The sequence below is a fragment of the Haemaphysalis longicornis genome, unplaced genomic scaffold (assembly GCF_048455015.1).
Source record: "Haemaphysalis longicornis isolate Haplotype H1 unplaced genomic scaffold, Haemaphysalis longicornis Haplotype H1 scaffold_2, whole genome shotgun sequence".
Classification (NCBI taxonomy): Eukaryota; Metazoa; Arthropoda; class Arachnida; order Ixodida; family Ixodidae; genus Haemaphysalis; species Haemaphysalis longicornis.
The window spans coordinates 229,631,847-229,641,446 of NW_027526295.1; the positions used below are offsets into that span (position 1 = coordinate 229,631,847).

Sequence of the window (9,600 nt, forward strand, 5' to 3'; positions counted from 1 at the left end):
TCTTTATGAGGTATCCACAAAAGCCCAATGAATTCTTCAGCACTACCGCGGCTCTGTCCCAAACGCAGAAGGAGAACCTGAGGACATCTGGTCATTCTCAAATTCAAGTCATTGGTGATTTCAGACGTACTGCGCGTCTGCAATTAGCAAAAGACGATATTCACTAAAGCGGTTTGAGCGCCGCAGACAACCTGAGAGGGGTTCGTGGAATTTCTATTTTCGCTACGATACCCTTTTCTCGCACCTTTCATGCTTTGTACGGTGTTGTTATAGCAGTGGACACATTTTTTTCTGTCAAATAACGTCACTAAAAATACGTCTTAGCCGTCTTATATAAGTAAACTGCTCTAAGACAGTTCCATAGATATCGACGAAGTTTATTAAATTTTATGTGGTGCGTGCGTGTGTGCGTGTGTGACTGCATGCATGTGTGTGTGTATGTGTGGGTGCGCGGGTGTGCATTCGTGTTTGTATCGATGTTTGTGGGCGTGTGCATGCAAGTGCGTGCGCTTGTGCGCCAAAGCGCGTCAAATATATATGTGGTTCATTGTTCCAGTTAATGCACGATTCAGTGCATACTTCACTGCAGCGCACAAGTTATGTGGAACAAGACACGAACAAAAAATATACAAAAGCACTGTCTAAACTTTTTACTGGGACATAAGTGGAACAGTAACTGGAACGGCCGACAGCGCATCCCCTCATTTATTCGGTTCCACATAATAACCACAAACCTAAAGAAAACAAATGCACAGTTCCAGATAAGATCCACTTATATCTCTCGTTCCAGTTATTCTTCGTTTAGATCCAGATAAAAATATGTGGATCGCCCCGTTTAACTGGAACTTACATGGAACCAGATTAAGAGTGGTCGACGTCTCTATACACTGATTGCAACATTCCCCATATTTAGCGATCTTGCGCGGGCAGACACAAAACAATTACTGCTTTTTCTCCCACTTCCCCGCATAGTACGCACTTTTCTTCTACCAATTGTCATATTTGTTTGAACGTATATTCTTCAACCAATTTTTTTTTTCAAATCATAGCTGCGCAAAACGGACACTTTATCCCCCACGAGCTGCCGATTCTGGCCAATCCCCCGAGTGGGTACGTGCCAAAAAAACAAAGTAACAACAACAACAACAACTGTAAGACTGCTTCCCACCCCAACCCACGCCACCCGTCGAAAATGCCAGGGGTCGAGATCGCGGAACAGGTTAGATCACCACACGGTCGTCAAATCAATCGGAGCCCTCCAGTGCAGCACGTTTTATAGCCCTGGTGTAGCTTCGCCGCATAAAACCTACAATTTTCTTTTTGGACAGCGGGATCGCAATACGTGTAGTGGTGATTTCTTTTACACAGCCGACCGAACTCAAAGCCACCCACAGTATTTGGCTCGATTAGCGGATATGGCTCGCTTAAAGTCAGTTTTAAGTGCGAATGCACTTTATAAGTGACCCTGAATTCCGGTGACCGCCGTCCGTCCACATAGCAACAGCTGCGGGTGCGCGCGCTCCTCGTCTTCCTTGGCAACGGGGGGAGATGGGCGCGCGCTGCCTGGCCGCTGACAGGGCACATACCCACGTGGGGGATTGGCCAGGAATCTCCTCGTCTTCCTTGGCAACGGGGGGAGATGGGCGCGCGCTGCCTAGCCGCTGACATGGCACATACCCACGTGGGGGATTGGCCAGGAATCGGGCGTGAGAAGGGCTTATGCACCCGCTTAAAGGAGTACTGACACGAAATTTCAAAGCTGAGATCCGCTCTAGCAATCAAGTACAACGACAACACAAATAGGTGTCTGTGAATAAATGCATCTTTCTTTCTTTGTAGTTGTGTGTGTGTGTGTGTGTGTGTGATCTCTCTTTCGCGAACATTACCGAACCGCGCAAATTCAACTCCTGCATTCGCACTTTCACATTCTTCCCCTCGGGGAAATGCGGGGAACTTTTTTACTGTTACGTAAGTGATGCCCCTGACTTGTTTTGCGCTGCTTCAAATTGATTGATTGTAAGGTTTAACGCGCCGATGCAACACAGGCGATGAGGCGCGCGGTAGGGAAGGACTCCGGATTAATTTTGACCAACTGCGGATCTTTAACGTGCGCCGAAATCTCGTACACAAGGGCGTTTTTGCTTTTCGTCGCCATCAGAAAAGCGGCCACCGTGGCCGTTAATCGAACCCGCGACGTCGTGCTCAGCAGCGCAACGCCTGAGCCACTGAGCCACCACGGCGGGTGACCTGCTTCAAATGAAGAGACAAGATTGGCAGAAGACACACTTTATTTCAAAAACTTGCTATCGCTCCTCTCACTTCTTCACAAGACAAGCATGACACACGAACTTTTTTTGTCGCTAGAAGAACACCACAACTGGAAAAGGACTACTGGGAACACTGGGAGACAAGTAAGGACACAACTGGGAGAAGAAAAAAAAAGTCACGACACAAGAGTCTCTCAGAAAGTAACGTCCATGTCACCTTCCTCTGGTATGTCGGCCAGCTTCTTTGGACCTGACGGCTTCGGAATCCACTGCTCCGAGAACAGGGTAGCATGAATGGTAGCCAGGGCGAGGGAAGCGACGAGTGACCACACGACAGCCGACCCGATGTCCATGATGTAGAGCAGCGGCAGCGCCACGGACGCTGCGACGGCCGTACGCTGGTTCTTTGTCAGCATCACCCCAGTGCCCCACAGCGCGGCGTTGTCCTCGTCCAGGTGAACCTTCAAGGCGGCGCCCACTCCGACGGTGGCGGCCACGGTCATCAGAAGCATGGGACAGGCAACAACGTAGCAGGACAGGATGCCGAGAAAAAGGATGCTGTAGTTGCTGCGAAACCGATCCATGTTCATCTTGAGTCGCTGGCTGGTCTCAGGGGCGGACTTTGGAAAGGAGAGCTTGGCTGCGTCCGCGAATGTCTTCCAGGGCTGCACGCGTTCGAGTTGCTCGCTGGTCCAGGTGATCACCGTGCGGCGTAGGTCGAAGTCTTCGTTCCGAGGAGGCACCGAGACGCGCTTCCGCAGAGGCATGGGCGTGCCGACACGTACGCCCATGGACGCGTCCCCCGCCGACTTGAGAGCGCTGTTAATCGGGTCCCCCATGTCTCCTTGCTCACGATTCATCATCCTCAGCTTCCCAATGCTGCCGCGGTAGCAACTCCGTGAACCAGGGAAGTGGAAGCTAGTACGCCGCAGCTCCGCGAAGAGACCCAGCGGCGAATGATGGCGTGGCCTTAGCTCGAAGCCTCTGCGAGCCCTGAGCGCCCAGCGCAGAACGTTCCAGCGCGTGCCACGTCGGCGCAGGGCACGAGATGAACGCCGTCTTCGTCTACTTTCACTCGTTTCTCAGAGCCTCGAAAGAAAGCTCAAGTTTGTTTTTGGCTATTCTGTATTCAATATTTTCCATTTTTCCTTCAAAATGAACACGTTTGCAAAGTAGCAAAAGCATTTTTTGCCTATTCAAATTTAATTTGCCGATTTTCACGTATCACCCAGGGTTTTTGAAGAAAACGACGACGATGGGGCGGGGAATCAGCAGTCACGTGGCACTCACAACAAACAAACACAAATAACAGAGAAGGAGTTGGGAAAACGAAATACAACCGGCAGGCGACAAGCGCACGTGCCGTTTCGAGCTATTCTCACGAGCTGGCGCTTGTGCCGATACTTCAACGCACAGTTTAAGGGGATCGCGCTTTACGCCGATGAAAAAAGAAAGAAAGCTATCCTGTGGTACATCGGCCTCTTGTCGGGGAAATGTAGCTACGGTACATGGTTTGAGATTTTCAGTTTAAGATAAAACCGCTAACGACAAAATGAAAAAAGAAACGGCCCCATGGCGTCCATTACTTTCTCATTGCTATCGTTTGGTGTTTTAATATTTGCGAGAATATTTAGGTTGATCCGAACAGAAAATTGAGCAACTTGATGTGTAAAGTTATTGAGAGAGCAGGTGAAACGTTTCATTCGCGTTTGCATTCTTTGAAAATTCTAAACATTCACCAAATTGTTTTCTCTATTGTTCCACCTATTGTTCGACAGAACTACCGGTTTGGTCTACCAGTTAACTGCATCAAACGGGTGTAACGGGTAAGCCACTCGGTATGAAACCCTCCGGTTTTGATAGCATTTTTTCTATTTTTTTCCCCTATGAGGAACTATTTACAGCACCAGAAATTCGCGGTTTTCTTTTTTCGCCGGCGCGACTAAGTGAAACCTACTGCGACCTTAAACCACTTGTGATCTTAACAAGCCCCGAAATCTCGATGCACGAACGTTTTAAATGCAGAGCATTTCAGTAACTCACGATGTCACCCGCGTTGACGTCCGTAGTCGTCCGTAGTCGTAGTCCGCACCCCTTCCCCTACACTATATAAAAAAATACTATCCGGTTTCGATCCCTCGACCCTGCGGGCGGAACGCAATGTACATGGTGCTCTACCCACTGCGCCACAAAGCCGACACAGAATGGGAGGCTACAAACGCGCCTTATATCCTTGACTCATTCAAATTACTGCTGACGAGCGCTCTCTCGTCAGCAGTTGCCACAAGTGCAACAACATTAACGTAACGCAAACTACTTAACGTCGTGCTTCCCCGGAAATGCTCTGCATTTGATCGTGCCCCTCGCGATGGGGATGTTTCACGGCGTCGCCATGCGAACAGTTTGCCATTATAGTTTCCGCCCGCTCCGGTCGGTGTCGCCACGGTTCAAACCACGGCAGGGGAGCTGCGCGGGTGTTCGTTGATCGGCGTGCGTTCCGGCGTGGTGGTTTGATGGTTGTGGCGAGTTCAGTCTGCACTTGGTTTTCTGTCTTTAATCTTGTTCTGGAAAAAAAAATAGAATTACAATGGCGCCAGCAGTCGAGAGTAGAGACTGTGGCAGAGTATGTAAAATTTGTCGTAAATTGCGCTGAAGCCTAGCTATTCTGCCACGCTGCAACATCTGTTTCAGGGCGTAGCACTTTGGCACCCGTTCGTGGGCTGAGGGGCGTCGTCACCGGTCGATGGCAAGTCCGAAGAGTGAAAGAAAGCAGAGGAGGAGACTGGCGAGGGGAGGGCAGTTCGCCGTGGCGGCGCGATACGCTTTCCGACAGTGCTGGGAAGGGGGAAGGGGGGGGGGCAGTATGCTGTACCCGAACAAGACGCTCGACCGCGCGACGCTTGGCGAAAACGTGAAGGGGGCGTGCGTAGGACGATGATGTGCGCTCGCTTGCTAAGAAGCAGTTCGCGGTCCCTCCTGAGACGCACTTCGCGCCGCCCATGCAGAGGCTCACTATTGCTGCCTTCGAAAGAACCCATGAGTGAGTGCTGCCTAAACGGACTGCAGCCATCAGGAGTGAATACTTAACTGTAAGTGATGCAACCGGTCGTGCGCTTCGTCAGCCGCTGCAGCTAAACGAGCTGCCAGAGCGGAGGCTCAGCACCGCCGACGCCAGATCTCCGAGAGAGTTCTGAACAATGAGCGACGCAACCGATGCATGTGCTGCTCAGCCACTGCAAATACAAGTTTTCTGTAGCCATACAAATATGTCTGTCTGAAATCCTTTGCCTGAGCGTATTTCGCATTTTCGTATTTCGTAATATCGCATTAGGGAGTATCGTTATCGCCAGCTAATTTTTTACCCCAAGCGCCTTTCATAAGTTCTCGCAAATATTGTGTATGTGCATATGTCCCTTGCACAAACAGAACATTATAAACAAGAGCTGCAGCTTTCTGTAGCATTTCTTCTGGAAGGGTCAGATGATTCAGTATCAAAGAATAGAAATCCTTAGATGTGTTTTTTTCTTCGACATTTTTTTATGAATAAACATTCATGCATACATTGTTCCTGACAACACGAAGACTTTTTCGAAGTCTGGTCCTGTTAGTTACGCTCGCGCCACTACCAACAAAAATGCGTGAAACTCGTGCATAAATTTTCTCTTTATATTGGCTACGGTTTCATTCATCGTTGGAGACACCTACTCTTACTTAAAATGTTCTGTCAGCTGGCAACACTTGAATTTCCAAAGCGTTTTGTTTTCTTTGAGCGCGTACACGCATTGTGACCTTTAACACCACTGTTTAGTCAAAGAAAGGCTGTTGTCGAGAAGTGGTATAACAGAATGCTGTGACAAATGATGGTTCAACACTGCTACTTAAACCGCCTAATGTATTTTTGGTTTTCTTCACTATGACCAATAACTATTTTCCACGCTGTTTGACCTCCTCAAGCAAATTCTTCCGGGCGACTCCCCGCTGCATTGGAGAATTCGCCCGGTATTGTATCATCGTATCGATGTTAGTGGATATAAATGAAACTAAATCTGTCGGGAAGGGCGGAATATCGAGTGCTTTCTTGGAAAAATATGCGGAGTGGGCTATTCTGTACCTGGAAATCGTTTTCTGCCCACCGAATAAACGACCGATGGTGCCAAACAAGGGTCTTGTAGGGAAAGCTGTCCCCTGCCATAGGTCATGTGATCGCCACAAAATTGAAAAATGACCCATTTCGTGTAGATATGTATGTTTACATCTTTTTGAAGATATAACATTGATATCAATCACTGCGTATGTCGAAAAGTGTGATGCTTTTTTCAATACCACCTTGGCTTTTTTCGAAAGCTCTTGCCTATTACCCACCTTCCAGAAATAATAAATTACTTTCCCCCGGCTATGAATAATAAGCAGAAGATTTATTTAATACTTTTACACACGCCTAAAATGTTTGGTAGTTCACCGTATGATGGAGTAATCTACAAACTGGAACAGCGTGAACTGATAACGGTGTGCTGAAGTGGCTAAAAGCAAGCCTTGCAGGCAGTACAGAATATGTGGACGTGTGCGGAAGTAAATTCGAGAAGCTGGACGTCGCTTCTAGCGCTCCCCAAAGGGCAGTTTTGGTTCTTGCCCTTCCCTTGGCGAACATAGCCAACACTGCGTAGAACACTGACGCGACCATAACTGCGAACTTTCGTTTGCCCACTCCTCTCAATATATCGTAAAATTAATGAGAGCAATGACCAAACAGAGCTCAGCGAAGCTCTCGCTTGAATTTCAAATTCGCGTGAACGCTAAAAATCCCACTATGCATGGCGAAAACTGCCGTCTCGCCTGTTGTCAGCAAAACTAAATGCGTTCACAATAATATCAGCTATGCCTGAAACACCGGCCTTTTTGACCATGCCTCTCAGAACTTGGCGCCACTCACCCACACTCACAGAAAAAGGCATTTTTTTTCTCACGCACTCCCTCACACTCACGCTCGCAAGTCGCTCTCACAACTCGCACTCCCTCGCACTCACGAGCACTACTCGCCCTCCACCACTCGCACCCACTCGCGCTCACGCTCACCACTCGCCGTGACCACTCGCAATCGCTTGCGCTCACGCTCATCGCTCGCCGTCACCACTCGCACTCACTCGCGCTCACGCTTACCACTCGCCATCACCAGTAGCGCTCACTCACGCTCACCATTCGCCATCATCGCTCGCACTCACTTGCGCTCGTGCTCACCACTCGTCGTCTCCCCTCGCACGCCAGTGTGGGCAGCAGACCTTCCATGAGTCATGAAACCGAGCAGTATTAGTGCATTGCGGCGTCAGAAGTCCATCCAAATCATATTCCTAAATCAACGCACCACCATAGAATTAATTCTAGGGTTCCCAATAGCAGGAGCGCAGTGACTACAAATTTCCGAAGCTAAAAGAAATCCCGCCACTAACAACCATCACAGTGAGCGCCTCCTGCGAAGAATAGCCAACAGCGAGTAGAAGCGCAATAGCGGTGCTCACCGCGGCAGGCCCCGCAAATGGCACGAGTAGTGCGAGTCCGCTCTCGAGTGGTCAGCTGGGCACCCCGCGAGTTGCTCTCGCACTCGCAAGGGGTGCGTGGGGCTCGCCGCGAATGGCGCTCCCACTCGCGAATGGTAAGCCGGGCTCACTGCGCCTGGGGCTCGCACTCACTCGCTCTCACACTCGCCAGTCGAAAACGATGGAGGTGCTCACTCACCACTCACTCATGAGTGGTGAGTGAGGGGGATGTGAGTGCACGTGTGAGTGTGAGTGAGCCTGACGACCTATGTTCTTGACACAATTAACGTAGTAAGTCAATATCCTGATATATTTAAAGCCAATCATCTGAGTTTGGCCACTAATGTCCCTAATACGTGCCCATCTGCTGGAAAAATCTTTGACTACTGTGCGGAGATCCGCAACTGGCAACAGCGTTGGCACCTTTTGAGAAGTTGTCAAGCCAAAGTGTGTATGAGGAAGTTAATAAACGTTTATTTTACCGAGCTTCACGTGCTGATTGTCTAGTCTGAGAGTTAAATAAGTTGTCAATTATTAATAAATTGATAATGTAGTTATAGTTACATAGGTATAAATAAATAAATAAATAAATAATCTCGACTCACTGTTACACCCCCCCCCCCCCGTTCCCTCGACTGTTGTACGACTGCAACAATTTAAAGACCTCGATCCACAGACCGACTTACATGAGCCTTACCTTTCCATGGGAACGACTGATTACGCTCCTGAGCCAAGCTTCCACGAAGAAATCCTAAGCATGATCTTCAGCCTTCTTTCTCTCAAAGGTATTCAAAGGCGTACGGCCACTCCATAGCCGTACGCGCTATCTGCAATTCATCATATGATGCTCACACAAAACCGCTTTTCCAGAAATTGGGTATTCGCACTGCTCCGGATTTATATACCTACATACTTGCGAAAAGATATAATCTTGGAATAAAATATAATAACACTTTCATCACGAAACTATCTAACCTAACTCGAAACCATCACCGTTATGAGACACGCCATAATGAAACTTGATACATACCGCACGCACGTACTAATTATGGCACAGAGATGTTGAGCTACGCGTTACCATCGTTACTAAATTCGCTATAACTTTGAACACAAAACTTCACCGTCACCTGTAAGAACTTCACCTGTATTTCTGATCATGCAATTTTTTGATGTGTTATAGTGCATTATAATTTCATATTCGCCTGATTTTAATTATGTACAAAATGTGTTAAAACAATTTTGCAATGCTCCAATAGTGCATTCCCCATTTGCCTGTTCTAAACATTATGTAATAACCAGATTGAAACAATTCTTGTTTCCAATTGCTTTCTTTTTATTTGTTTTTTCTCTGTATGATCTGTTTTATCTCTGTTTTCTCTCTCTCTTTCGGATCCATCACTCTTTTTTTCTATCTCTCTTTCTATCTTGCTACATGATGCAGCAATGTGTTACCATTAAGGGGGCGCAGACTTTTGTCAAGCCGCTTATCGCAAGCTTTTTGTTTGCTTCTGGCACCTGTATGAATTTTCAGTTGTCAAATAAATTGAAATTGAAATTGAAAATGATGTTTAACCTAGTACTATTATTCAGTCAAGTCGTCTAGTTCAACCTGCTCCCTATAAACAATAGCTAGCAGCAGTGAAATGGGACGCTTATTGTCAGTGACAAGAGGCACAGTTTTGAATGAAAAAACCTGGAGATCGTGCAGTTTGCTCTTCCACAAATAATTTCAGTGATTCATCGATGCTCGGCGTAGTCTCCCAACAGATTTCTTCAAGCATGTGTAGTCGCAATCTAGTTTC

At 47.8% G+C, this 9,600-nt stretch overlaps 1 protein-coding gene across 1 annotated transcript; it reads right to left on the reverse strand.

The window, feature by feature from the left end:
* Window positions 1-2,081: 2,081 nt before the first annotated feature.
* LOC144170063 (prenylated Rab acceptor protein 1-like) lies at window positions 2,082-3,800 on the reverse strand. The gene has a single exon (XM_077699596.1). The coding sequence runs from the start codon at window positions 3,128-3,130 to the stop codon at window positions 2,462-2,464; it is 669 nt and encodes a 222-aa protein (XP_077555722.1). The 5' UTR covers window positions 3,131-3,800; the 3' UTR covers window positions 2,082-2,461.
* Between the last annotated feature and the right edge of the window lie 5,800 nt (window positions 3,801-9,600).